Below are 27,803 nucleotides of genomic sequence, written 5' to 3'. Positions count from 1 at the left end.
GAAAAGGAGCTAAGTTCCCCAATTATCTTATTTAATTTGCTATTTTAACACCACATCTTTACATGTTTATATAGATTTGTATCACTTGTCTTTGCTTACAGATTACATTCTTCTACAGATGATGTAAGCCAAGTCTTCATGAAGAACAAAGATGAAACGGGCAGTAACTGCCAAGCTCAGCGTGACACAAGTGGGAAAAATATTGAAAGACTAATCTACAATCTTTTGTAACATCGTTTTCTCCATCTGTTACTTTTGTACATTCTTCAAGATTTACCCCAGAAGTGTCGAGTTCCACAGTTGTTGTCCATTTGTTTGAAAGTGACATGTACTTTGTTTTTTGTTGTTGTTTTTATTATTTTGTAGATATCGTAACTTCATACGATTGATCTCATTATTCTGATATGACTTTTTTTTTTATGTGCAAGCTGTTTCCATCGGACACATCATGACATGTCGGTGGATACGTGATCATCGCATTTCAACAATGGACGCAAATGAGCTCTAACAACAGTACACAGAGTTCCTTGACTCGTTGCTAAAAATATCTACAATTGCACACATACACACACATTAACAAAAAAAAATCGAATACAATTTTCGGGAAAATTACTGTTTGTTTTAGTGCAAAGCTGCATAACAGACCATCTGTTCCCAGATTTTAAAATATTGCTGTTCGTTCTTAACGAAAAAAAACGCCTAAAGACAAAAACCGATGTCGGATCACAATTGATAGTTTCCATCGAAGTTGTGAAAAACTTCGAATATTTCTGTCCTTGACTTAGCTATGCTAACAGAACCTGTAATTTGTTTGAACACTATATTAAGCAGATTGTGTGTTTGCGGTTGCCTTATACAAACCAATGTTTCTTATTTAATACAATCAAGTTACAAAAAAACAACAAAAAACTAGTTGTAGTAGTTACTTCTGAACCATACGCCTAACTCGACATTTCTTATTTAATCCAAAAAAGGTACAGTAAAAGCAAAACTAGCTGCAGTAGTTAGCCTCTCTCCATATTTCTTATTCAATCCAAACAAGGTACAATAAAAACAAAAATAGCTACAGTAGTTAATTCTGAACCATAAGCCTAAATCCACATTTCTTATTTAATCCAAACAAGGTACAGTAAAAGCAAAACTAGCTGCAGTAGTTAGTTTTGAACCATAGGCCTATCTCTACATTTCTTATTTAAGCTAAGCAATGTACAACAAAAACAAAATGAACTGCAGTAGTTAGTTCTGAATCATAGGCCTACCTTTTATATGTGGTTTTAAAACCTATACTGAAAGCGTTTTAACGTGCCTTGTTTTACTACCCAGTTTAATATATTATAGGCATGTATGAAAGTAGCCACTATTAACTTTTGTTGTGACTAATTGAAACTAAACTGTAACCTTTCTTATTCTCTTTGAAACCATGTATATACGCGGTTACTGTCTTCAGTTCAAATACACGTACTTTACAATCTGCAAAAAGCCAGCAAACTGGCCTCTACTGATTCAAATCTTTGACACGGTAACACAATACATCGTTAATCAGCACTGGCAACTTACAAAAACTTATCGTTAAAGTTCGTGAAACAAATCAAGTGATAAAAGTGTGGTGTCACTGAATATTTTAATTTATTCTTTAAGACCTTCTATCACCACAATGTCTTTATTTTCAACAATTTATTGTAGGGTTTGTTTGCTAACTACGTAATGAGCTGTCTTTGCACTACTCACCGTAGGAACTGAAACTTCATTTTTAGTGTCATAAGCCTTACGACTTACCACTGAGCTGCCGAGGGGGGGATGATCTTCAGTGGAAACCGATTTTCACTTTTAGATTTCACTTGTAACATCGTTTTTTATATGTATATATATGTATGTGCTTAAATGCACGAGTTTGTGTCTTAGTATCAGTTAAATATACTATTATTTTTTTCTTTTTCTGCAAACGTATTCTTACTTTTAACAATAGCCCACTCAACGGGTCAGCGATAAACCTGAAGGCTTATTAAGGCTAAAAACGGGTTGCAATAACCGTGATGGGACCAAAACAAATGTCCCATTGTTTAAGCGTTGCAGTTAACAATAACCTTTATTAAACTGTAATAAACTATAATTTTAGGAATCATAATAATTTTGCGTGGTAATAATCTCAGGTGACATCACATCTTTTCATATGCCCAATAAGAGTCCTGCAGAGATTTTTTCTAATATTTTATTTTTTATGTTTATTTTTTTAAATTCGCTGATGAAACACTATAGAAAGGTTATTTACGTTTAACAAACATTAACACCTATATATCTGAATAATTAATGAGAAGCAATCTTACAATACACTTTCTAAATTAAAGAAAAGAACAAATCACGTCTATTCGATTCTGTATTGTTGTACAACACATATCTGAAATTAATTTTCAACCATAATCTCTGTCGAGGAGCATTGTTATGAATGTCTAGGCCTGCCTAGCTGATAAAAAGTTGTCTCCACATATGTTCTTGACTTGTTTTTACCAACAGGCGGCAAAACACTTTTAACAATAGGCAACTTTTAACTCGCACGGCTACTGACGATGAAGGGGTTGGTAGAGGGAATGCACCGTAACTTAATGAAGCGCAGAGACTTGTCTGGAGGATGTAGGTTGCGACAAAACAAAAGAGTATAGTTATATTCTACATGTGAAAGCTACAAAATAGTTCGTTTGGTTCTGGTCAGTTGAAAAATACTCGTCATTCTTGCTAAAAATACACTTAATGTTAATGAGTACTTTTAATAACACTTTTGTTGTTCAGATAAGCGCTCTTCTACTTTTAATGGTAATCATTTATCAAACATGTCCAAAATATTTAAGTTTGCTCATATATATATATATAAACATGAGATATATTAATTTCGATAATCGATTGAGATATTTTTAAAACACATAGTAAAAATAGTACTGTGGCAAGTATGTCATGTCTGGTTTGCTAATTTTATGGAAGATTATTCGTGTTTAAGTATCCAAGTGGATATTGTGAAAAATAGAAATCAATACATATTGGCAGGGAAGGACGAGTTGCGTATTGTGCTTGTTTGTTGTTTTTTTTAATTCGCACAAAGCTACACAAAAGCTATCTGCGCTAGCCGTCCCTAATTTAGCGGTGTAAGACTAGAAGAAAGGCAGCTAGTCATCACCACTCACCGCCAACTCTTGAGCTCTTTTTTTGCCAACAAATAGTGAGATTGACCATTACATTATAACGCCTCCACGGCTGAAATGGCAAGCATGTTTGGTGTGACGTGGATTCGACCCCACGAACCTCAAATTACGAGTCAAGCGCCCCACCACCTGGCCAAGACAAGATGGAAGTCGGACAGTTATCACTACCCACCGCCAAATCTTGGGCTACTCTTTTATCAACGAATAGTAGGATTGATCGTAATATAATATAGCCCCCACGGCTGAAAGGACGAGTATATTTAGTGGAACGGAAATTCGAACCTACGACTTTCAGATTACGAGTAGAGCTCCCTTACTCCCTGGCCATTTTTATAGGGAAACCTCAACGATGCCTTTTAATTTTATCTATGTTTTGGTACATATGCCTCTTCTTTTTTTTTACTACGAGTACTGCAACCAGTGAAATAAAAGTTGTTTTTTTTTTGTTGTTTTTTGCTCGATACTTCGTTTCACGGCTTCATAACGAACTTATCATTACGAATACTGGGGCCCAGAAAGATCCTTCAGGCCTTGTAACACACGTGTTAAGACCAGAACGGTATTCTATTCACAAGACACTATATTACAGTAACTAATACTGTATTGTCATGTAATACACTGCTGAATTTATATGTTACGAAATAACGTTGTAAATACATAATTAAGAGATTTAAAGTACGAATGTTTTCATAATGTCCAACCTTTGTTTCGCTTAGTCTTCAGCGATTTTCATAGATATTAAAATCGATTCTTTGATTTTCCGGTTGAAAGTAATTATGTTCTTTTCTCAAAATGTCTACCTTAGATAATGGTTTTCCGTTTTTGCTACACAGTTTTTCCCCTTCTTTTTTCCGATAGTGTTCTGCTATTAAGTTTCCTTAGTTCAAATTATGAAAGTCTTCTCTGTCTTAAAACATGCTATGATCTACCAGTTTCGCCTGTATAAGTTTCTGAGAATTATCTCCATGTGATTTCATACATCATGTTTTTAATTGGATATTTGTTTTCTCTATCAGCCTCGGATGCTCTTAATTTGTTTGGGGATCTTATTTACGGTATGCCGTTTCTATTGAAATAGATTTTAAAGGTTTATCCAGCTCTAAGAACAATTTTTTTAAATATATTTCTCTCTTTAGTTTGTCACTTACGTACGGTTTAAATCATGAAGTTTTCCTTTCTTTTAGGACACGAGCTGTTGTTCCTTTCTTTCTTTATGGAATCAAACTCTCCTATCGTATTCTGAATTATCTAACTGGATATTCGATTTTTTTCCATAAAAACCTTAAGATTACATATTTTTTCGATACAGTATAAAAAAACTATAAATAATGGTTTGTGTTACTACTGAAGTGGGGTGTGAATTATAGATTAAACACAGCTTCTTAGTTTCATATATATTTTTACGGTTCCAGAATCCTCTTTAAACAGTAGTGCTTAAGATGGTAACAGTTTTGTTTGTTTGTTTTAGCTTAAAGATATACAATGGAATATCTGTGCTCTGCCCACCAGATTTTGGCGTCGTAAGTTTGTAAACTTACTACTGACCCTCTGGGGTACGAAGCTAACTGTTTATCAGATGTTGAATATTTAAAGTACTTTTTGAAGGCATGTACTATATTAAGAAATCCGTAGAGGTTTACTGGTGAATCTAAGTCGGATTTCCTGATATTAAATATATAGTCAATTAAACGATACCAAATTGTCGGGCTTATATATATGCTTGTGTATTTAGTTCTCCGATCTATAAGATTTTTTTTTTTTTTTATATGAAATGCATGAGCGTTACTGCATCTCCTACGATCTGGTTGTTATTTTTTAATATCCATTGAACCTAAAGTAATTTATTAGAGACAAAGAACAGGGCTGATTTTAACTAGTCGGTTACGATACTTAAAGGCACAAGATTAGTTAAGTTTTCGTTCAACATCTCCATAACATAATTTATATTATCTTCGACAGAGATTGAGAGATACGACTGTTCCACATCCGTGGTAAATAGAACAGAAGCAGTATCCAAGTTACATATGTCTTCCTTTAATCAGTGGGAGAAATGGTAAATGCTATGTAAATGTGCAGAAACATAATTAAGGGGTGTGACGTCTTTCTATATGGCTTCAGTTGGAGAATCACAAGCAGGTGTCACTGACGAAGATTAATACAAATGGAGGTTGGACTTTATAAAAAAAATACCAAAACTAAAATTTTGCTGTGTTTTGTTTTATACATCTATACCTTATAGCTCCTGATTGTATCTATATAACTTTGTTAAATAATACTATCTTCTAAGCTCAACAATGTATTAAGCAGTAACGTAAGAACACAGCATTAATTACAATAAGATTGTGTATTGTGAACAGAACTACATGTTCTTAATACGTGTATTATGTTAACTCGTAATGGAGTCTTTGTTTAGCCTCAGTAGGTGTAATGATAATCTCTTGATGTGACCATAAGGTGTTTGTTTTTTTGTTTTGTTTTTACTGATGTTAACGTCGAAGAGCACCAAAACACTGTGATATAAATAGTGTTTGGTATCATAACTGTTTATCTCAAGTAAGCAAATAGTAATACGTGCAGTATTGTTATCGCAAAGTATGAACGTAACGTGGTATAAATATTTATTATAATCACGGTTTGTTATCTCGAGTAGATAAATAGATATGCGTATATCTAAAAGTGTAACTTCGTTGTTTATTACACTAAGATGTGTCAATTCTTATATCCAATATATGATAAATGATTCCCTTTCTAATTCAAGTAAAATTAATAAATATGAACAAAAAATAACTCGATTATCATTAAGTGACAATATGGGACGAAAATTAAAACAAATGCATCACTTCATGAAGTATTTGCTTCATCGCATAAATAATTCGTGAATTTCTCTGTAGATTAAACATAAAACGCTTACTTTAGATTCGTTTAAACGAATACGAAGTAAATTTGAAAATCGTGAAACGTCAATGTGAGTTATACACGAGCTGTATCACAAAATCCTAAATCATCCCAAGAACTATAAATGTGTGAAACAAAAAAATGTTTTATATTTATTGTAATTTTAAAATCATTAATCCATACCGAAAATCAAATAGACTTAATATTATTTGAGCATTAGAAACACCGTGAATTCTTGCATAGTATGAGCAGTGTATAGTTAGCTTAAAAAAGGATTAACTAAATCTTTCTGGAGAATTTGATTGATAGCTTAAACTAAATTTGTTTTTATTTTTTAATTTTGCGCAAAGCTACACGAGGGCTATCTGCGCTAGCCGTCCCTAATTTAGTAGCGTAAGACTAGAGGAAAGGCAGCTAGTCATCACAACCCACCGCCAACTCTTGGACTACTACTTTTACCAAAGAATTAATACGATTGACCATCACATTATAACGCCCCCACCGCTGAAAGGGCGAGCATATGTAGTGCGGCAGGGATTTGAACCCGCGACCCTCAGATTACGAGTCGAATGCCTTAACCCACCTGGCCATGACGAACCAACTAAATTTGTACACAATTATTATATCACTGTGGTATGTATACAAAGGCAAAATGTTCCGGCAAACCCCACAGATTGGGATGTAAATACGTCTTGAACATGCAACGAATAAATATACACTGACATAATTAATAATGTTAATAAAAAAAATTATGTTGAACATCTGGAAGGGAAAACTATACCGTATGTTTAAAAATAAAACAAAAAAATCCACCTTTGTTATGAAAACGATAAACCGTTTGTTAAACAGCTGAAAACTTTTACGTAAACATAATCAATATTCAGTTAAGAATAAAACAAGATTTAGAGTTCGGTAGAAATACGTGATAAATTTGGAATAATAATAAAACATTGTTATATCTGTTTGTTGTTGTTTTGAGTTAAGAACAAAGCTGCACAATGGACTATCTGTGCTCTGCCCACCACTGGTATCGAAACCCGTTTTTTAGCGTTGTAAGTCCGCAGACATACCGCTGAGCCACTGGGGGTCTGTATCTGTTGTACAAGATAAAAATCCAGTGGTCTGATAACAGCTAAATTTGGAACAAAACAGAAATCATAACTGAAGTAAACAAAATATAGCACGTCTCCTATAAAATGAGTATTGTTTAATTTTTATCAAAAGATTTAATAGAATATACTGAATAAGTAAGCATAGACTAGCATTTGTTATAAAGAAAAAAAACGTGTATAACGTGTCTTTGTCTTCTTATAAGCAAAGCCACATCGGTTTATCTGGTGTGTCTTCCGGGAGGAATCGAACCTCTAATTTTAACACTATGAATCCGATGACTTTCTACTGTCCCACCATTCAACATAGTTATAACGTAAATAATGACTAACGTTGAATCAAAGTTCTAAGTTTAACATATGAATGTAAATTGAAAGCATTCGCAAAATAAAGAAAAATATTTATCACAAGGAAAACTAGTATTTTTGAACGTTGAATACAGAAAAACAAAGTATTTCTTGAACACATAAGGAACCTGGTAACTGTATGGCAAGACATCGTTATAAACCTTTTTGCAGCACGTACCCCTACTCCCGGTGAAATATTTTACAGTTTCTGCTATAACGTCTACTGACGCTAGTGTGTTTCAGACTGGCAGTTAGGTTTAGGTTTTGTTTATGACACGGCTTCCGCCACACATGTTGCTACCGTCTGACAACACGTGTTCTGGATGAAGCGTGTTTGTGAATCATTAAAAATTAAAGTGAAACTTCTCTTGCCCCACTACCTCTCCAAAGTTTTAATGAAGAAAAAAAAAAAACCTAACACTGTAGGAGAACAGCGATGAGTGATTCTCACGGTCGTGTCTCTAACATTGTGGTCTGGTGGAGGCATCATTAGAGGTGGAATGCCACTATCCAACATTCGCGAGAGATGTTTGTCGTTAGGCCAAGGGAACATTATATTCAGCTCACAAAATACGAAACGTTTCTAAAAAAGATGTAACTATGGAAACACTTCAGACGTGTAGTTAGTACTCTGTATGGAGTCGAGTTTTATAAATTAACTATGACGATGCACATAAGTTAAAAGATGGGAGGAAACATTAGTTTAAAATAAATTTAGATAAAATGTTTTAAACAGACTAAATTTATTTCTTCTGACCCTTAAACAGCTGGAATGTTGTAGGTAGCAACATTAATTGATGATGGCCGCCGTTTAAGGGTTAAAGAAAACGAATATGACTTAAAAGCTACCAACAGTCGGTAGTACAGAGAAAGTTACATCTTGGACATATACCGAGAAAGCTCAATCTGCACATTACTGACATGAAAAATCTTAAACTTTTTCAATCAGACTGATATAACCTCTTTAGACGACGCCAAGTTTGTATACACTTAACATGACAGCATCAACCACAGACACTCAAAGACATGTAATAATATTAATATTTCGCTAAAAACATAGACTTTAGTATTTACGATACTCTTCAGACAAGTCAAGTTTCGATATTTTATACATTTGCTATTGGAGTGGTTTCAATAGTACGAAATGCCTTAGTTGTATTAATAGTTGTCTTCCTTTAATCCACTCTGTATGATTGGTCTGCCAAACCTCCCCAGTGTAACATTATTTTGTTTGCCAAATTTGACGCAAAGCTACGAAAGAGTTATTTTTATTGGACGTCTCTAGTTTGAAAGCGACAGGCAAGAGGAGAGTTAGTCAACATCACCCACTGTCAACTCTGGAACTACTCTATCTGTTTGAATAGTGACATCTGACTGTCTCTCTTATAGGGGACCCAGGATCCCAAAGTACAAAGCGCATCTTGGCATCATAACGCCCACCAAAGTTGAAAGGACAAGCATGTTCGGTGACGGGATTCAAACCCACAAATTCGTACGTTATTCCAGATGTGACCAATAAAGTTATGGACCCACAATGAATTTGATGCTTAAATAGCCTTGATTTGGTTTCAATTTCGCTCAAAGTTACACGAGGGCTATCTGCGCTAGCAGTCCCTAACATAGCAATGATAGACTAGCGGGAAAGCAACTAGTCATCATCACACCGCCAATTCTTAGGTTACTTTTTGCAAACGAATAGAGGGATTAACCGACACATTATAATGCCTCCACGAAATAGCTTATAAAAATATCATTAAAATGTTTATGCACACTATCAATAATTATTTTATCTTTAATAAATTTTTCTGCACTAAATTAAAAACTTCATAAGACGAAACTGCTCCATGCGTTAACTGTAAGTTTAAAAGATAAGCTTCATGTCGTCACTTATCTACAGTGATAGTAAACTTCCATCTGCTAACTCTGATTTAGATAACGAAGTTCACCAACACTTTAAAAGATCAGTTAAGACCAAATCATGTCCTAGCCCGATTTTTCTTTGTTGGTGGACTGTAACAGTTTAATATTACTTCATTGGACTAGTCCTAATAAAAAATAAAATAAAACATTACCAACAGATACGAAAGCCAAGTAACACTAGACGACACTTACCGTGAAATTGAAATGGAAAACTAAAGCTTTCTTCTTTAATTTAAAATTTCACGCAAGGCCAAACAAAGGCTGTTTTGCACATACTCCCTAATTTTGCACTAAGACTATAGAGAAAGCAGCTGATCAGCCGCACCCACAGCCAACTCTTGGACTACTGTTGTTCACTCAAATAGTGGGATTCGATCGTTACTCTTTTAGCACATCTTCAGTTTCAAAATACTGAGCGCATTTTTACATCAACGAGTCAGGAACCTTGAATCCTTAGGTTCACAGTCCGGGCATGCTAACTCCTAGCACGCCGGCCTAGTAATTAAAGCCGTAACAAAGTTTTAACGCTAAATGTTGAAAGGCTAAAACCAGTACCTTATCTGGATATGTAAAGTCCATTTTAGCATATATATGTATATATTTATGAAAACATGCAGCTAAATAGTGCATATATAACTATTCTAATTGATGACTTCATCAAGTCCCTGCCCTCACATTTGTAGAACATTAAAACGTTTGTGTTGATACAGACTGATCAAGTGATAAATGTCTAATGACTTTTGTGAATCCTACAAATACGTAATAGTCATGTTAAAGCAAATCAGGAAAAGTGAATTTTCGTAGAGAAGAAGCGCCCTAATTAAAAGACAGCTCCTTTGCCAGACAGTTTAAAAATACCTATTCAGAGACCCTCACAGACAATTTAAATGTAATGCCTATTCCCCAAATGCATACTTTAGCCACCAACCGCTAATGACAAATCAAGAAAGAAAGAAATACGAATAGGCAGACTTAAAAGGTGACAGAAGTAAAATGTATCGCAACTGACTGTTTTCCACCATCCTCGAACGTAAAATATTATCACCGATAATTACTTCATAACAGTGGCATATTTAAGTAGAGGTGTGAGAAAGCCCAGCCTCAGGGCTTATGGTCTTAATGGAGGCCCTTTGATAATTTTATCCTATGTAAAATTTCATGGGGTTTAGGGCCCACACAACCTTAAATCCTCCACTACTTCTAAAGCCTGTATCCAGGTGCGAACAGAAAAGCACCATTTACTGAAAACAGAGTACGTCTAAAAGATGGAGAGGTGATCCAGTTGATCTAGCTCATTTTTTTCCGACAGTGCAAGTTGCAGAAAATGTTGTGGAAAAAACTAGTTATTGTAACTGGGATTAACCTCATGGACTAGTGGGATCCGGATCATACCTGAATGCTCTTGTTCATCACGTTCATCTTAGAATGCTGAATTTCTATGCTGATGACCTAAGATACTCACAAGATAACACAATAATCCATCGCATTCATATTGTCCGAATATATTTATAGATCATGCTTAGTAACTCCAGTAATCTTCCTTAACAAGCACAATCACTAAATCATAGTCCGATGTAGCATCTGCAGAGTGAGTTTGAACAACACATTTGACACCGTAATTATCTATTGGCATCTGTAGACCAAGAATAAGCCATACTTCTCAAAGAATTATTTGCAATCGAACACTACATCCTTCGGCATCTTGGTAAATGTACTCCACACATCGAATCCAGAAGAACCGTAGGGAAATAGGATTCAACTCGATTGTTTTAATAAATAAACCAAGTAATGCTTCGGCAAACAGATAAAATACATCAGCAGGCTTAACAGTAACGTCCCATTTGTTTTTTGTCCTGCAACGTATTTTTTAATTAACTGAGAATGAACAAAAATTGCTAATTTTTTCAAACTCCATGTTGAAAATGAATTGACGAAACTATTTTCCAACTCCGTAGATTGGCCTCATTTTTGGTTTCGTACTGGTACGTTTCCAATTAACTACATACTCAAAGGATGACACATTATTTCTCTTTGTTCACGGTAACCAAGTTATTATTTCTTCTCATTGTTATCGGTAACCAAGTTGTTTGTTTTCATTGTTAACAATAATCAACTTTAACATATTTCATTGTTAATGGCAACCACGTTGAGATAAGATTTGGTAAATCTCTAAGTATAAATCAGCGGCCGAATCAAAATAGCAGTACAAGTTAATATATCACTTTATATGTTCCTTGATTTAAATTCATTTTGTATTTATCATCTAAATTCGAGTTGATAAGCAGTATTTGATGGTATGAAAAAGGTGGCGTTATGCGCATATTTAGGGGAAAGAGTGCAGGTTGGAGTTTCCGAATAATATACATCACCTCTCTAACTGTTCATCAGGAATTTCTTTAACTTTAGAAATCAATTGCTAGACTGATCGCAAAATGATATACACTTTTATTTTGTTTATACGTTAAATGACGCCAATTGATTTAATAATTGCTCAAAATCTAAGTACAGTAGATTAATGTTTTCTCCAGTTAAAGAATCGTGTTTTATTAAAATCGCAGTTTAGATTTAAAAACAAACAAACATGAAACCCAGTAAGTACTACTTTGAAGAACTAATGACTTCACATACGACATACCTTGAAATTAGAAACAATTACACTAAAAATAATAGCTTACAAAATGTCAAATACAAGGTTCGTAAACACACAGTACAGCAATAAAGACGAACCACTAATTATATATGAAAAAGTGTTTTGAGTTTTAAAAAATAATAAATATCGTGTTTTAAAGATTAAGCGAGACAGTACTTTTAATTTCTCGACTATACTACTACTCCACTTTACCATTCTTCCAATAACTATCCAAGCATTCAACAGATGGCGACGCAAAAGCTCTCTTAATGACTAACATACCATCAAATAATATATGAAAACCGTGACTCTATTCAACAATGTTATTCTATATATGCCAACCTCTATGCAAAGTGGTTTTTGTTGGTTATTTTTTTGTGAGGCACCCCGCAAGGAGTGCAGTCAAAACCGGTCATACCTGAACAATCTTCAGTGGTTTCCCCTCAGAATAAGAACGACCAACACTTTCCAAGACTTTAGTTACAAATTCTTTAAATGTTCCCAGCTGAGTTTGTTTTTTTTTTTTTAATAACAAAAATTGATTGGATTAGAAAATACGATCTTGTGTAATACAAAACTGTTGTATATTTATTTTAGTTTATTTTATATATATATATTCAAGTGTTCTGACATCGTAAGTGCAAATTAAGAGACTACTTAAGAGTAAATTACCCATCATTCCCTCCTATACGTCAAACCTACACTCTAAATATTATGTACGCAACAAATGTTTTCTTCCGGTATTTGCAATAAAGAAAAAAAACTCCACCTTTAGGTACATCTACAATAAAATATGCAATGTTTAAATTGTGTATTTGATACAATTAAGAATTGCGCTGTACGTTTTCTCAGCACTAGACAGTTTGTTAAAAATGGATAAAGACGTTTAGCTAGTAGCAAGCCCCATAAAGACAAAAACGGATTTTAAACTATTACCGTGTATATCGCAGTAAGTGTTAGCAGGTGGCACCACTAAAAGAAATTACAGATGTTACCTAACTATTCTGTGATTAATCAGCTGAAACAAAGTAAAAACAAAATCAGACTTCAATTTTTACACTTCAACTCGCCGCTCTTCTAATTCAAGAATGTTAAACATGGAGCGCGGTGAACAACTTTTAATACCAAATACATTTTACAATATTTCATGAACAACATACATGTGCTTTACAGCTAGAGATCATTGAAAGTTACTTAAAAAAATATTTAAAAAAAAAACGTCTAAGATTATATATTTGTGCATGTGAGCGGCCATTTAACCGGCTACATCCTCCTATTGTCACAAAATAATGACATCAATGTTTCTTGACGAGAAACGCAGCCACTCTTGTCTTACATCGTCGTCACCACTGTCTTTACAAGACGTCCTCACACTATCGCTCTGCCTAAACACTAATATGCACATTATGTTTATGTAACAAAAGACCACGGCGAATAAAGGATACTAGAAAGTAGGTCAACAAAATATATCGACGCACGCACTCTCCAACACGAGTCTTCTGCTGTCCGGTTGGCTAACTTACCAGGCCAGGTCGCACGTCACACTCTAATCTGCAAATAAAACAGACGGGGAAAACGGAATATTTACATGCTAACACGAATAAACAGAGTAAAACAAACAAAAGTAGAAAAACGAAACCCATGCTTAAAACTACAAAATACCGATTATATGTATAAAAACACGTAATAGCATGCATGAGAAATCAAACAAGATACGAGAGCAACTAAAAAAAAAAAAAAAAAAACGCAAATGAAAATAAAAGTGCAGGGGTCAGCAACGCTTTTATTTCTCTCTAAGACCAAAGCATTTCGAGAGCTGCAACATGTCCTAGCGCTCTAAAAAAAGTTGAAATTTATAACGCAAAAATTAAAGGTTCGATTCCCCTAAGTGATTTTTTATTGCCTAGCTGAGACTTCTAAGGGATTTTTGTAGTTAACTTAAATATTAACAGCACAACTCTATTCTCAATAAATAAAAAAATACAAATGTTGAGATTAAATTTTTAACATTCATTGTGCCTGAAAGACACTCAACTTCTTCACAGTAACCCGAGAACCGAAGTAATCTCCTCAAGAAGCCCCAGGTTGCCGACCCCTGCCCCAATGAATAATAAAGGTTGTAACCCTTCTTTTATTACATTACCCCTAAGTTCAGTGACTGTCAAATTCACATTCCAAGTTTAGCCAGTGATTTCTAAAAAAAAACATGCATTTGCTTTACTGAAACCAATACTAGCTTCTAAAAACGTTTCTTTTCAAACATTTGTAGACCGTCATTTAAAACAAGCGTCCACTTAAGGGCTATTTACCCAAGCTTAATGAAAAAACAACAACAAAACAATCCGACGTAATGTGGTTTCAATAATGTAATTTCAAAACCACTACTTTACCTCGAGTACTTTTTCCAGGTTTTATTGTTACTGGAGTACTTAACACTTCTCATAACACTTTCACCGTAGTCGTTCTAACACAAAAACAGTAAATGAATGTTGAAGAGTTGTAAAAAAAAACAAAAAAACTGAAATGTTGCTTGGAACCTTAGCTATTAAAAGCAGTATTGTGCAAGCCTAATCTTCAAAATTATCTTTGTAATTTCAAAACAAAAAACTTTTTAACCACATCAAATGATTGGTCATAATACTGTAGCTCATTTACCAGCAAGAGGGACATTTACATTCCCAGGAAAAGTTTACCCACACGCTCTGCTCAATGCTCACTGTACTGCTACAAAGAGAATGTGATCATTTAGAACGAACAAATAGGTACGGTTAACAAGTTCCGACGAATTCGTCTTATCTTCTAATTATAGTACTACTGTAGTTAAACACAAGATAAACTTGTTACAACCGTTTACACCAATATTACATAACTATAACCTAACCATATGATATAACACTATAGAAAACGTTGTTTTGAGGATCTAAATTTCTTAAAATAGAAATCTGCAGAAGCCATAAGACGTTGGAAAAGTTAACCAAAATATTCCCAATTTCGGGCATCATGGATAGTGTTTCGAGATGCTCCCTTGCTTTTTTTTTTTTTTTTTTTTTTTGGGGGGGGGTCACTGACTTTTCATATAAGCCAGTGTCAACTTTTGAATAGGGAATTCCGCCCAGTGACTAACAAATAATATATTCTTATTGTGTCACTTCTTCAATATCATGATGGCTGTGCAGACACTTATGAGAAATATCACGTATAAATCGCATATATTGTCTCAGAATGGTACGAGTAAATCTCATGTCTAACCACGCATTTTATCAATACTAAACTCTGAAAAGGTGATCAAAACTACAGGTGACGCCCAGAAAAAAAGTCAATCTTTGAACCTTATCGTGGAAATCTCTACATTTTTTTATATAAAAAGTACTATAATTTATTAATGTTGCCAATAATTTCTTGTGAAACAGTTTTATTTAAACTACTATAGTATTCTAAGAGAGTCACCAAGGAAAAGACTACCATACACCTGTGGTAATCCATATTTTAAAGTCCTGGGATCAAATCTGGTACCCCTACACAACAGGAAGCCTCCGAGATAAACACGGGATAACACTGTACATTTTCATAATGACGCAATTTTTAACGAATTACACAAAAAAAAAATATTTCATTAAACGAAAAACGTGTTAATCCCGTTGTCGTCCTCAATCTCTGATGTATAACAGTTTAATAAATCCTGTGATATCAAGTAAAACCTTACTTCGATGTGATGTACGTCCATTCAAGTTTAAACCTGTCTGAAAACATGATAAATAAGGCTATAAAATACGGTAAAAAAATTTATTTCAGAATATTAAATAAATGAAAATATATGATGTTTGTAAATTTAAGAAAACACCATTTCTATCATTTGAGTATTACTACTGTTTAATAAAATAGTAAGTTAAAGAAATTGAAGAATATAATTTTGGTCTTGTTCTTTAACTAATGTACAGTTTATAACTTATACTGACAATCCTACTTAGATTAAGAAATAATAAAACATTGTTCTTAAATAAACCATAACAGTGGACACTTTTCAAAGTCTGGTAATTAAAATTGTCCAAGTAAATTTTGGGCATTAATAATGAATTTCAATATAAAAAAATTAAAATTCTTTGGAAGTTTAAAATGGAAGTTGCAAAACTTACTACGTTGTATATAACGCACGAGTCGAACCCATACTTTCCGTGCTTTAAACTATGAAGGTTAACGTCGAGCCGCTAGAGAAGAGTAAAACTGACTACATCACTATTAATAACTTAACCTTAATGATTTTAGTCGCAGTATGCTAGGCTTTGTGGCTAGGATGACCAGAAATTCCGGTTCTTGGAATATTGTCTTGGTTCCCGGTTGATCTATTAATTTTCTTTAGAATATCAAATTAGAATAAGTCGGAAACATTAATAACATACTTGTAAACCCTATCAACTTTAATCTGCCAATTTTTACAAATATCTTAACTATATTTGTATTTTTTTAAACCAAAAATCGACTTTATATCATAGTGAACTGCCAATTATAAATCACATAATTACAGCAGTCAACCAGTGGTTCTTGTGGATATTTAATTAATGTATTCCAGTTGTATTCTTTTAAGTATTTTACGGCTCGAATAACTGGCTATATACCTTGCGTTGTATTTGAACTAAGTAAACGCAGGAATTAACCAAAATGGGGGCTATTTCAATACCAATAAATGTCGAGGTAAAATATTCCTTACTTATTGCAAAAAATAATAAATGTTGATATATATGCTTCAACTTAGGCAGATTTACGCTACATCAACATGTTGGAGTTGGAAGCCAACAAAACATTGTTGGAATCGTGTTCACGTTACCGTACATGTTTGTAAATTAAAAACACTTGTGCCTCAGAAACTGTCATGGATTCGTTAATTGAACTTCTCACTTGCAGCGTAACTTGTAATTTTAAATGAGTCACAAAAAAGGAAAACTCGGAGGCGGGTGCGATTTTTTTTTTTAAAATAGAACACGTGGTATTTTTCAATCGTTAGAAGAGCATCTAAAATGCCCTTCATCTTTCTTCTTATTTCTGTTCTTAAAATCGTCAGTACTTGCGTCCCATAGCCATAGTCTTCAATAACATTATACAAGTAATTAGATGACTGACTGATGTAACCGTTCTTCACTGCGAAACAATGTCAACTCCAACAGTTCAAAGTAGGTTGCGTGGAGGTTCTAAACTATCACTACTGCTGCGCATGCTTGAGATTGTCAATCATACATTTCCTTTTAGCTTGTGGGCGGAAACAATTTCTTACAAAACGTTTCCAACATATTACCCCCAACACGTTATTGTGGAACAAGAACAGTATTAAAACAATGTTGACCCAACATACTGGCGTATTGCAACACTACCTCCATTCTCCATAAATTTCCGGTGGCACCGAAAATCTCTAATTCTTAATTTACTCAAATTTCAGTAGGTGCAGTTTGAAGTATATTGATTAATTTAAACTCTTTGAATGTTGTACTTTAACTTTAGCAAATGTGTTTTAAAGAGGGAACTTCTCCTCAGAAAGCATTAAAAACAATAATCCACTCAGTTTACTATTTTTTTTTTTTTGTAAGGTTCTTTCAATTCACAGTTCATTACAAAAGAATAAATAGCCCACAATTTATGAACGTTATTTCTAGAGTTAATAACACGAACGAATTGTGTGTGGGACTACAGAAAAATGGTTATTTAACCACATATTATACCATCATACAGGTACAGGGAAGTATATTGTAACAGTTTCAAACTTTTTTTAATGGATGGAGAGGGACACTTATCCACGGTATTTTAATAATTTGAAAAACATCTCGTTTTGACGTTACAAATCTGGTCTGAAATGAGTAAAAGCATATTTCACGAACACTGCAATGAGTTTCTAAATCTTCCAAAAAGAGCTTTCACACGCAATTATAGTACACTTAGGCTCGTTAAATCCATACTCTCTGAATACCCTGACTTTTCAAACACTGAAAGGTTGAGAAATATTCCGATCCCAGTTCTGTAATATTGTAGTGAATGTCAATTTTTCCGAAGTAAACCACGTGAGAACGAAAACCCTCCCATATTTAACTGCATATAGCAACCAACTTTTTTAAAAATTTTTTATAAACATCTAATATTTTCCAAGTTAAAACAAGCCAAAAAACTGAAACTTCTCGTAACTCACTATGTTCTTGTAAGACTAGCATTTTATTTGTTTTTTATTGATGTTGAACGTTTTTAACTTTATAGTTACGTTTTGCTTTTTCCTCAAGACAGCTTTCAACATTGTTTGAGATAAATTAAAACTATTGATAAGAAAATCTTGTTTATCTACACAAATACTGCCGTCTCATTATGTCGCAAGTTTCGTAAGCTAAAAGGATTCCCCGACCATTGATCAACTCCAATAAGCTCCATTGTTCACTAGGCCACACATTCAATATGGCTGCAAAAGATTAAAACCTTTAGGCCTCACGTCTCGTCGCTATGGCAACGAGATGGTGCGAGACGAAGAGAAAGGTTCAAGTTGCGAAACGCTGCAAAGTAAAGAATATAACACGTCAAAATCGCTGTTCTCTGAGTTAAGAGAAAAAATCAATATTTGAATTCAACGATCATGAGGGAAAGCGGTCTACAAATCATTATCAATGTTATAAACATTACATAATACAATAGAATGTTCAATCGTGTGCCACAGGTGGAAATATATACACGATAATCATTGGCCATCTTGGCAGCGCCATACATCTTTGTAATAAACATTCATCAATAGCTCCGAGCATGTTAGTATCACTTGACATTTTCTTTCCCAATGTCTCGACTCGACCTTTTCGAATTGTAGTCTTACCTCGGTATTAGTATAGGCGAGCAGACTAACTCGGGATACACGGTAACGGAAGATTATCCGCCTACTACCTGAGCGAACGTGATAACTAACGTCAGAACAGTCTCCTTCTCCACCAGGTAGATAAGCTTACACGAAAAAATGAATGACGTCATACACAGTTATCTCTTGAAAACTAGGCAGCTGCTCGTCGAGCATAAATGGAATATCAGACGGTCAGTGTCTTATCTAACAAGTGTGGAATATGAGAAGGTCAATGTCTAATTATCTAATTTATAATAACTTAAAACAATGTACAGATAAGTATAACCGTCAAGTTTCTAAAGATGTTAAACATGAAGTCATCAACTAATACGTAACGTAATGTGCTAATAACCCTTAAAAATAATTATTTTAATGCGACAAATTATAAAAACCAAACTATGTCATCAACGTCACAACATGACTGAATAGGCATGTTCCAACCAATGACGGTAATGTGGTAACTACACTTTTTTTTTTAAATATACGTACATTTACAGCACTAAGTATCCACTCTACAAGTTAAGCAAAATAACGCGATTATTCCAAACAATCAACCTCAGTTGGTAATGTATGCTACAGAAAGTCTAGTTAAAATGTTGATCAAAATCGCTGAAATCAAAAGCAACTGAAAAATTCGAATATTTTTGTTTTTACTTTATGCGTACTGCAAACTCAACATACACAGATAAAATCTTATAATACAAGCAATAATATTATACAGTTGCATTTACCCCACGGATTATTGTACATGGGATTTATTTTTTCTTTATAGATCATATACTATTAATGTATTAAGTATCAGATTGTTTAGATAGTTCCAATTTGGACTAACCACCATATAGGTCAGCCAATATATTTTCTGACAATAATAGCAACACCAATGGATCAGCGATTTGTTACAATCTATTAGCCATAATGAGATAATTAGCACAAAGGATCAGAAGTGGTGTTGACCTTTTCAAGTTTAATGATACATTGTACAACCATAGACTAAATGACCAGAGAAAGCCATCCTTAATTCTAGGTACTCCTAACCAGAAGAGGGTGGAGGGGAACCAGTCAATATCACCTAATACCTTGAATAAACTAAACAAATAAAAGGGATTAACTGACAGTTATAATGCTCTCACAAAAAAAGGATAATAATCAGTGATATCATGGCTCAAACGTTGGATCCTTTGCTTCACTGCCTAATGTACTACCCATTAAAAAAATATCCAGACCATAAGAATGTTACAAAATTCAGTGTGATACTCACCATGTAACTTACCATTAATATTACGTGAAAATATCATAAGCTAATAATTATACAAAATTACACGAAACTATACTGAAATATGTCAGTTGAATATGCACAAAACTGTTCTTTCCAATAATTACAATGGTACACCCACTATACTAATTCTAGGGCAAACTGTCTTGAAACTGAGTACATACATTAGTCTAAAACACCACAAACTTTCAGTTTTATTTACTTAACTCCCTTTAGATTTTTAGGAGATCAAACATTACAAAATATACTTTGGCCTACAGCTTCTCTTATTTCCATCAATCCAAATGACACTTGGCATAAATATGCCTTGCAACAATCCCCACAGAATAAAATGGAAAGATTTAAGATTCTTCCCTTCCGATTTTAGTGGTAAAAGTACTTAGCAAAGCTATGGCTTTTGGCCTGCTATTCCTTTAAATTTTGATCAATATACAAGTGATCTTATACAATGATAGATTAAAAGATCACCCACAGACTGTAAAGCATACATTTTAACACCCTTGCTACAATACAATTTTAGCTGGAATAAGAGGTTAAACAATTTCACACAATTAAGGTTGTCTTACCATTCCTCTACATTTTGACCAACCTAAATGAAACTGTACACAAAAATACCTTACAAAATCTCCAACAAACTAAAAGATTTAAACTTGTGGTTTTACAGGGTCCAAAATTTAAATATTTATATAAAGTTTCCTTTTATCTTAGAGATTTGTCATGGATATACCTTGAGATATTTCCTCAGAGATTATAGCAGACTCATATGGGATTTGGTACCTTTCATTTTGGCCTGCCTTAAATCCCCCTCCCTCATACTGTGTGCATGCACACACACACACACACACACACACACAGAAACAACGTTTCTTATTTCTCCTAAAATTGTAGTTTGCAAACAAATTAGGTACTCAGAAATGAACTGTTTTGTCTGTTATAAGGTCACAATTTAGTATGCTCCAAAAGTTTATAGCATGTTCAGTATCTACTCTGAGAAATAAGCCATAGTTTATGCCCCCTCCATTTTCCAGCATTGAATACACCTCTGTTATAACATACTGTATTCTGAGAATATCATCAAATCAGATGTATAAGATGATACATTGCATTGATTTGTAAATGTTGACCTTCATAGCTTTCTACATGCTTTCATACAGTATGCTAATATAGGTTTCAGTAGTTCCAGTTTTTAACTGTTGATATTCATATATAATGCAAACTTGTTAGCCTGTCTCTTTACTTTTGTTATTGAAAAAGCAACAGCTGTTTATTGAAATTAACAGATAGAGAATTAAACTAGTTTTACATATATTGTAAAACTTTCTCAGAGGTTAACAGTACAGCTAGTTGAACATTTCCTCTTGTGTATAATAACTACACTTAAATTGCATCTTGATAGTTAACACTAAATGATTATTAACAGGTAGTAAATGTTTAGGTTTAGAAACTAGAAAATTAAGCAAGTCCTGTATAGTGCAGGAAACTATTACTACTTAAATGAAAGACCTTTACAACTATACTAATTTTTGTTCTATACAGTTAATAAAATATATTTCCAAAACCATAATACATGGAAATGTAGCATGTACAGGGTGTTCAGAAAGTCACTGAGCAGTTTTGTCTGTTAATAAATATACAAGTGCACAGTGACTTTCCAAACACCCTGTATTAGTTGCAATACACTTCACTTCTTAGATGCATTTAGTATGACCAATGTATTCCAACATGTCACAGATCAAACCATGAAGTCATTTTTGACCACATACAAAAAAAAGTAACACATCTAAATGAATATCTATTTACTCATTTTAATCAACATCATAATGAATGAAAGCCGACAACTGAATTTTCAACAAAACGTCTAGTTCAAAGTATACAAATCAGTGTCTAAATGTTATTGCTCTGACCTTTCTGAACATAATGTCAGTTTTTCAAGCAACTCAAAACTGTCTTAAGATCTGCTATAACTCTTATAATAGAATTAAAGGATTGAATATTAAAGCTACATTCCCTTTTGTAAGTTGCTTGAAATATAGTTTATTCTAATGTATATACTTATGTATTTTAAACTTTTATTAAATTATTTTATTATTGTATGTCATGTTATGTAATTATGTTGTGTGTGTGTGTGTGTGTGTGTGTGTGTGTGTGTGTAAGAAACTATCAAATCAGACACCAACTCAGATGACTGAATAAACAACTTCATGATCTATAAATGGAAAAGAAATTTGCATTCAGTTTAACTGAAAACTAAATTCTGATAACATTCATCTTGCTCAAGGCTGTTATCTACTACAATCATGATCTTTCACATTTTAATCTTTAAATCCCTGCAACTCAACCAGTTCATTTTTTATTTTACATATTTCAGGGAACAACTAGTTTTCAGTTATGGATGCATTTCAATAACATTTCACCTGAAAAGCTCAACCAATTTAAGCTAATTAACATCTGCATCTCAAAATGTTATCCAAACATTTTTAGACAAATGTCCACAGAAGTTTCTAATCAGGTATTCTTTTCATCAAGTTTCTCTTAAGCAAAATCTTCATATTCAGTTTGTCAACAAATGCAAGGTACATGATTTTTTAAAAATCAAGTTATGAACTTTAATGAGTATGAAACAATATTTTGTTTTAATATCAGTCACTTAAATTTTATCATTAATTTCATTAAAATTGTTACTTGTTTTTTCCTTTACACTGATATTAGTTTTGTTTATAAGCACAAACACATCTTTGTATCATAACTTTGTCTTTATACATACTAACTAATAACAATTTAACAGTTACCATTTATTCCTTGTAAATATTGTTATAACATCAATGTCTATTAGTCAGTTTTTGTTGAAATAAGCATGTATACAAATTTACATTCTCTGAATAATGGAACCAACATTTAATATGCATGCATTTTTTTTCGTAAACTATTAACTACTTGTCATTAACATTTCTTGCAATAAAGTTTATTAAACAATTATTTGTTTATATTGCTTTTATATGTTTTTGTACTCTTCAGTATACTTATCCATTGGTCTACTTTGTTTCACAAAACTATTTGTACATCACTCAACATAATTCACTAACAAGTTTTGTGCTAATGAAAATTCATTCTATCTTGCACTCCTTTTCAGTGCACTTTTCTAGCCCAATAAGAAGTCATTTAAGTACACATTTTTCTTGGAATGTCTTGTTCCTGGCTTCTTTTCTTGAACTCAGATAAGCTTTACAGAAACAGTTCTCATCTATCTACTAGCGTAATATTAGGCTAACAACATTTAATACTTAAGCATTCCAAAGTTTTGTCCTGCAGTTTATCCTTTTATGTCTACCCATAATGTGAACATGCTACGTCACATTTAACTGAACTCTTATATCATTTTGTTCACTATTAACATGTGGAAAGAAGCTATCAATTTAAACAACTTTTTGTACATGTATATGTATTTAGTTTTTACTTGTACTGCTGAAGCAATTCTATGAAACTCACAAAACAGGCAAATAGAGTACTTAGAATACAGTCAAGATACTATAAATTAAAACACTTAATCTTTCCAACTTTAATAACTGGTTAGACACTACCTGATAATAGGTAGTTTAACTATAAAAGTTTTACTTCTGTGAGTAATTACAAATCAAAGCAATTACTATCTGTAATTACACAAAAAAAATTCAGGCTTCTTAGAAATTAGGACAAAAAAATTTTGGTCTAGAAAAAATTAGAAGATTAATTTATTTTTTCAATAATTGGGTGCAAGATTGATAAAATGTACAAAGAGAAAAAAGTAAAAATCATTTGTTTTCTTTAGTTTACAATGTACTGAAAAAGATTCATTTAATTAATCTAGGGGGAGTCATTTGGGTCTTTAAGAACAAGAGATTGTCTTTGGTAATTTTTCCTACAAACCCAACTACTTTCTGCTGTAAATCTTGTTTTTCTTTAAAACTGCACGAAAAGACATTAAAACCCAGTCTTTAAGAGGGCATGTAATTTTAAACACCATGTGAATATGAATTACTTGAATATGCACAGGTTTTGAAATCAGTCAGTACTTACCAGTTCACAGTACTAGCATTTCTACATTCCAAAAGGTTGCATAACTGTACATCTCGTACACATAAATATAAATCGAAGTCCATATTACTACTTTTTATTTGCCCCTTTTATCCTACTTATGTGTGCTAACACTACCATTTTATGCACTGCCTTGGTAAAATAGGTGCATGCAATAATGACCTGAATACCTCTAGATGTTTATACAAAAGTGTTTCCATTTAAGAAAACTACTTTTTTTCATGCAATAAAAAGAAAACTGAAACATGAATAACATATCCAGTTAATATCCAGGGGCTTCAATTTCACTCAAACTTGTGGCACACCAGGTTTGTTTGTTTTTTAACTTTTTTTTGTTAGAAGTTGGTAAAGTAAAATTTACATTTAAGGATTAGCCTTTAGGACAACAAAAACTATTTCTAAAATGGTAATCTTTCATAAAGAGATAATGAAATTAAAGCAAAAACAATTATGATACCAATAACCTTAATATATCTATTTCTCACTGACTATAAAACAAAGTTGTTGGCAAAACTTTCATATAGTTTTTATTAGGTGTACAGTTTTTAGCTTTTATATTTTTATTTGATTATGATAGCTAATGCTTTGATTAAATTTTCCTTGTTATTAAGCTGTACTTTGATGACTATGAAGCATCACAAAAGTTACATTATTTAACACGTATATTTCTTAGACACCTAGTGATGCAAACAGATAGTTTGCTTTTAGTAAAACCTAACCCTATATACACACTAAACTATAGTACAGAAATTTAAGGTTGTAGTTTAATATATCCTTCCAATGAAAATATTCCTATTGTTCTCTTTTTTTTTTTAACACAATAAAGAATCTGAGCATGTCCTATTTTTGATGCAGTTTCCCTTGATCTGGAATTTTATTGACTACAAAATTCAAAGTTCTGTTTTCTAATGAAATTATCCATATCGATACACAAACTGAAATAAAACAAGGTACTTCTGAAACATTATATTGAAATCACTATCAAAGTTTATTAAATAGATAATTTTTCCATGGAATCTTGAAGTTCCAGCTTACATGTACTGTATTCAGCAAGAGAGGGATGCTTTTACCTAGAAAATGTTCTTATGCCAAAATATTGAACTGTGTAATCTTTATAAGCCAAAAGCCAAATGCAGTGGTAAAAAATACATCACTTTAGTTGTTATCTTTGGCTCTACTCCATTTCTAAAAACAGCAGGAGCCAAATTTTAACATCTGAGCAGTACTTCAATGAGTACTGCTTTTAGTATTACAGTCTATTACACAGGCATCACAAGTTGTTTACAGGTTAAAGAAATATTAACTGTATGAAATGGCTGAGAATACATAGAACACTTCAAATTTACTGACAATGAATCAAGTTAGATGTTGAGGCAGATACATAAAACATCTATTCTGTGTTTTGAAGAACTAAATATCGGTTCATACTTTTACTTCATAGACTTAAAATGGTTTAAAGATTCACTAAAAGCAATTTTATGAAAACATCCAAATTTGAGTACATGTATGTTTTGTATCTTAAAGTTAGTATTATGAATCACAGGTACATAAAACTAACTCCTGCAAGAACGAATGATGTGATTTATATTTAAAAACTTATTAAATACATATTTAAACTCATTCACAAACATGTAAAATACAAAGTTGCACTAGTATAAAATATTTGGCATAAAAGATTATGTACTAAATATAAATGCCAAGTACCTTCAAACTATTACAAGCTTATATGTTTAAGATTACTTCAAGGAGAAAGATTACTTAGAGTAAATTGATTCTATTACAAAAAATAGAATCTGACCTACATGTAATTTTCATTTCAAATCACTTAACTTCTGATAAAGAAATGTCTGTCTTGAGATATTTCTCAAGTATTTTTTACAGCTCTTCTAAACAAAGGTGCTGAAGTAATAAAAAATGTAATGACAATCCATCTCAGTTGTTCATATCTTATTAGCATATAATGTACTATTTAAAACAGTTTGTTTCTAGAAATTATTAGAAGTCAAAAAAGTGTTAACTTTTTAAAAGTAAATAAAAATTTTCAATGAGTAAGCATAAACACTTTAGATGAATAGTAATTTATTATTTCAATGTTGTTTTATTTCTTGAATTTCAATAACTCCCTTTTGTGTCATATGCTAGGACAATATCAGACTCATTCTCAAACAATACCAACAGTTCTGAGATCACACTTTTGTAGGGAGTGCTGACAATCTTATATATTATAATATACAGTTGTAAGGAATGATTTTGAAGTAAGGGTCAATACATTTACAACATTAGTCTTCCTTTTATTTTTGTTTTTCTTTTATAGTGACTTCTTAGCATGCTCTAGTTCTTTCAGGTTAATAAGCTGCCTGTCAGAAACAATAACACTAATACAAAAATAATCCCTTTCAGGACTTCTCTGACAACAGCAGTGAAAACATAGGGTAAAGTTAATAAGAAATTGGTATCTAGTTATTAAAAAAACAAGAATTACTAAATAATAATTTTGGGTGATCATATAGACTAATCATAACAACTATATGAATTCCTACTCAACACATGTGAATGGGTCATGAGTATACTTGCATTTCTTTCAGTGTCTGTGCATCATTTATTGTAATGTTGAGTTTAAGAGGAATGACATTTTATTTTGTTCATAACAACTATATATTTTATTATTTATTTGAAACTCGCAGAGTATGTACACAAAGATGCATACTAAATTGTTAAATTAAAATGTAGTATCTTTTAAAACATTTTCCTATATGGAATGGAACCAGATAACTTGCATGTGTGTTGTATTTCACTTCTTTTCCCATGGGCATTACAAACTACAGGCTCTGTTAGGAAATAATTTTTGCCATAGATGAGATGAGCACAGGAGTATGCTGCTTCATGGCACCAAAGAGACTTATTGGGGGAATCCTTATACAGGGCTTACTCCTTGTACATTCAAATGATGGACCAGGTTCATTCCTCTTTAGTTCCAGCATCTCTCTCTCTCTCTCTCTCTCTCCATCAGTAATCCATCCTGTGACAATAGAGAGGAAAAACTACTTTTTTTTCCCTATTTATTCAGGGCTTTGTAAACTATACAAGTGAAAAAGGTCACAATTTATTAGGTAAAGTACAACTTTTCTTGTCCATTTCACCATTTTTTTTTTTTAGAATGGTGTAGTTTGAAAGGTACTGATTTACTCAACACCTTTCATGTTGGCAGTGTTTTGGAGGACAAACACAGGTTTCTTTTGGTTTTAGTTTTTATTTATTCTGTAATTATTCTATTTTTCTTTTCTGTGACAGAAACAAATGAGTTATGGATGCTTTAAACTATTATCACTTCTCTCATCTTTCCAAATGAAAATACCACCCTTGTTATGGAAGGCTTTTAACTTTTTTCATTGTTAAAACTTCAGGCTTGGCAGCAACCTTTCATTCACTCTGGTTATTCTGCATAATTATTTTACATTCTAGGAACAAGTTTGCAATAGAAGTACTGTTGCAATAATTGTCCTGGTATACATGG

General features: G+C 32.8%; 1 protein-coding gene and 1 long non-coding RNA gene across 8 annotated transcripts in view; one reads left to right on the top strand and one right to left on the bottom strand.

Moving 5' to 3' along the window:
* LOC143249452 (uncharacterized) overlaps positions 1 to 22,343 on the top strand; it is a 32,364-nt gene extending 10,021 nt beyond the window's left edge. Inside the window, exon 2 of the long non-coding RNA XR_013027783.1 lies at positions 102 to 22,343. This is a non-coding gene — a long non-coding RNA (uncharacterized LOC143249452). The remainder of the gene's footprint in view (positions 1 to 101) is intronic.
* The window catches only part of LOC143249451 (uncharacterized), a 202,706-nt gene that overhangs the window by 161,231 nt on the left and 13,672 nt on the right, over positions 1 to 27,803 (bottom strand). For 3 of the 7 annotated variants that reach the window (XM_076499313.1, XM_076499314.1, XM_076499315.1), the window contains one exon: positions 13,144 to 13,643. The exons of the other annotated variants lie outside the window; for them this stretch is intronic. In XM_076499313.1, the coding sequence (XP_076355428.1) occupies positions 13,632 to 13,643 (12 nt within the window). In that variant the 3' untranslated portion in view covers positions 13,144 to 13,631. Of the gene's footprint in view, positions 1 to 13,143; positions 13,644 to 27,803 lie in introns of those variants that run through there. 7 annotated transcript variants of the gene reach the window in all.

Source organism: Tachypleus tridentatus, chromosome 4 (genome assembly GCF_004210375.1).
Source record: "Tachypleus tridentatus isolate NWPU-2018 chromosome 4, ASM421037v1, whole genome shotgun sequence".
Classification (NCBI taxonomy): domain Eukaryota; kingdom Metazoa; phylum Arthropoda; class Merostomata; order Xiphosura; family Limulidae; genus Tachypleus; species Tachypleus tridentatus.
The sequence above is the reverse complement of the archived record's forward strand: the minus strand, read 5'-3'. Positions and strand labels throughout refer to the sequence as shown.